The sequence below is a fragment of the Tupaia chinensis genome, unplaced genomic scaffold, assembly GCF_000334495.1.
Source record: "Tupaia chinensis unplaced genomic scaffold, TupChi_1.0 Scaffold000335_1, whole genome shotgun sequence".
NCBI classification, from domain to species: Eukaryota; Metazoa; Chordata; class Mammalia; order Scandentia; family Tupaiidae; genus Tupaia; species Tupaia belangeri.
Window position 1 is genome coordinate 180,942 of NW_006159829.1, and position 2,332 is coordinate 183,273.

Below are 2,332 nucleotides of genomic sequence, written 5' to 3' on the forward strand. Positions count from 1 at the left end.
CCCCAGTGTCCACCTCCCTGCCCTGGTGTGACACCTGGTGGGGCAGTGGCTGGAAGATGCCATTGGCCTGGCGGAAGCTGCATGCCCTGAGGATGCCCCCGAGCCCTCAGTCCAGCAGGTCCGGGCTCACACGGGACGAGGCAGCCGCGAAAGTAAGGGCTCAAGTGCCAAGAGCAGGTGGTGTGAGCCATGGCCACCACAGGAGGGTCTCCCTGCCAGGCCCCCGGGCAGGGCCAGCTGGGATGACGCAGCCTCTGCCCCGGCTGGGGCCGGCTGGGGCCGGCTGGCTGGGCTGGCAGAGTGGCTGGGGCAGGTGGCCATGGAGGAAGGGCTGCAGCCTGCGGGCAGCTGGGCCACCTCAGCCCTGTCTTTGATGCTGGGACAGGGGAGGTCACCCCAGAGTCCCTTAGGAGGAAAGAGGTGAGCACAGGGAGGCTGGCAACTGGGGCTCTGGGCTGGAGAGCAGGGGCAGGCATGGGGCAGCAGGGCCATCCGGGAGGGCTTTTGGTCACTACTCATTTATTTTTTCCCACGAGAGCCAGCGAGAGGAGTGCCGATGGGGAGGCCCACTTGGCGACCCGCTGCCTCAGCTGCCCTGCGTGCAGGGGACAGCGAGAGGAGTGCCGATGGGGAGCCCCACTGGGCGCCCCGCTGCCTGAGCTGCCCTGCGTGCAGGGGAGGTCTGAGACGCGGTCCCAGGAGCCTCCCCGGGTCCGGCTGGGTCACTGCTGCACTGCCACTCACAGCGAGCCGTCGGGGCACTCTGGCGTCCTTGTTGGGGCAGGGCTGGAGGTCACTCTGGCTGCTGGCCCTAAGGTGACCTGGACAGCCCAGGACAGCACCTGCGGGACCTGCCCAGCCTCTGCACTGTGCCGGTGGCACCGAGCCTGGGCATCCCAGAGCTCCAGGGACGTGCGGCCGCCATGACTACAGGGAGTGAACATGCGTTTGGAACAAAACAGAGAAACCCGGCCCTGGGCTCCGGGCTGGGGCCTCTCCTGCTCAGCACACCCACAACCCCAGACTGACCTTTGCCCTGGCTTAGCCCGCACCTCCCCCATGGGAGAAGCTGGGTGTGCAGGGGGTGGCCTTGGGTCCTGCCCTCCCAGGTCCCTTTCTCACTCCCGGGGCTGGGCCAGCCCCCTGGGCATCAGCAGCCAAGGCCACCAAGCTGCTCACATGGCGAGGGCCCGCCTCCCCTTTACACCTGTCTGCCTGTTGGGAGTTCCGATTTCATAAGGACAGCAGTCACGTTGGCTTGGACGCACCATGAGGAGTCCTGTCTCTAAATGGGGCTGCACTCACGGGGTCTGGGGGGTGGGGAGTCTGCCTTAAGAACTCGGGGACACAGGCCCCACGGCGGAGTGACGCTGGCTCCACCGGCCCTTCCTCAGCGGGGCAGAGGCTATCTTCCACTGACACCATCAGAAGGGACTGGGCCAGCCTGTGTCCCTCCTGGCTGCTGGAGGGTGGCGTAAGGCGGACTACGCGGTGTGTACAGGAAGAGTCCCAGACGCCTGGGAGCAGGTCCAACCTCGACATCCATCCCCACGGAGCAGCCTAGCCCCTCTGATGGCAGGAGCTCACTGGAGTGTGCGGAGCCAGACCCCTGGGGGCATCTCCATTGCGGGCCCTGCAGCGGGACACCCTGTGGGCTTGCTGCAGGGCTGCAGGCTGTTGGGTCGGCCCTTGGAGAAGGGCAGCCCTACCCTGTGCCACCCTCTCTCTCCTGTCCTCTGGGCTCTTGGCCGCACCTAGAGGACACTGCTGCTCCTGGGCCCCTGTCAGAGCGGCTGCAGACGCCCATAAGTCCCTCAAGACCCAGTGGGGGCTGTGGCAAAGGCCCCAGCCTGCACAGCGGCTTCGCGTCCACCCAACCTCAGGGCTGCCCTAGGCCTTAGGCCACACCCCAGAGAGTCCTGACGGTGGCTGCAGCAGCCCAGGGAGGTGGGTGCCGGGCTAGGCCTCAGAGTAGGACCTCCTGCTCCCAGGTGGGGGAGGCCTGCCCTCGGCTCCCAGGCAGGGCTTCCAGCCAGCTAGGACACAGAGACCCCAGCTCCAACCAGGCCAAGGTCAAGGAGAGAGGAGGAGAGACAGGACTGCAGGCCCCAGGGCAGGGCTGGAAGCAGGTAGAGCCACCATCCCGAAGCAAGAGGGCGAGGGCTGGTCTGGCTGGACGCCCAGCGCCAGCCCAGGCGGTGAAGTCGCCTTCGGGAGTGCCACCCGTGTGCTCGCCGTCTGCATTTCCCTTGCAAAGTGTCTACTCGAAACCGGCGGGGCCGGTGCTCCCCGCCCGCCCGCACCCCCGCGTTCCTTCGCGGTGACGGGGCGG

At 67.2% G+C, this 2,332-nt stretch overlaps 1 protein-coding gene across 1 annotated transcript in view; it reads left to right on the forward strand.

Moving 5' to 3' along the window:
• PLEC (plectin) overlaps positions 1 to 2,332 on the forward strand; it is a gene marked incomplete in the record, with an annotated part of 65,460 nt that overhangs the window by 58,940 nt on the left and 4,188 nt on the right. The window contains 1 exon segment of the mRNA XM_027773273.1: positions 47 to 152. Coding sequence (XP_027629074.1) covers positions 47 to 152 — 106 coding nt within the window.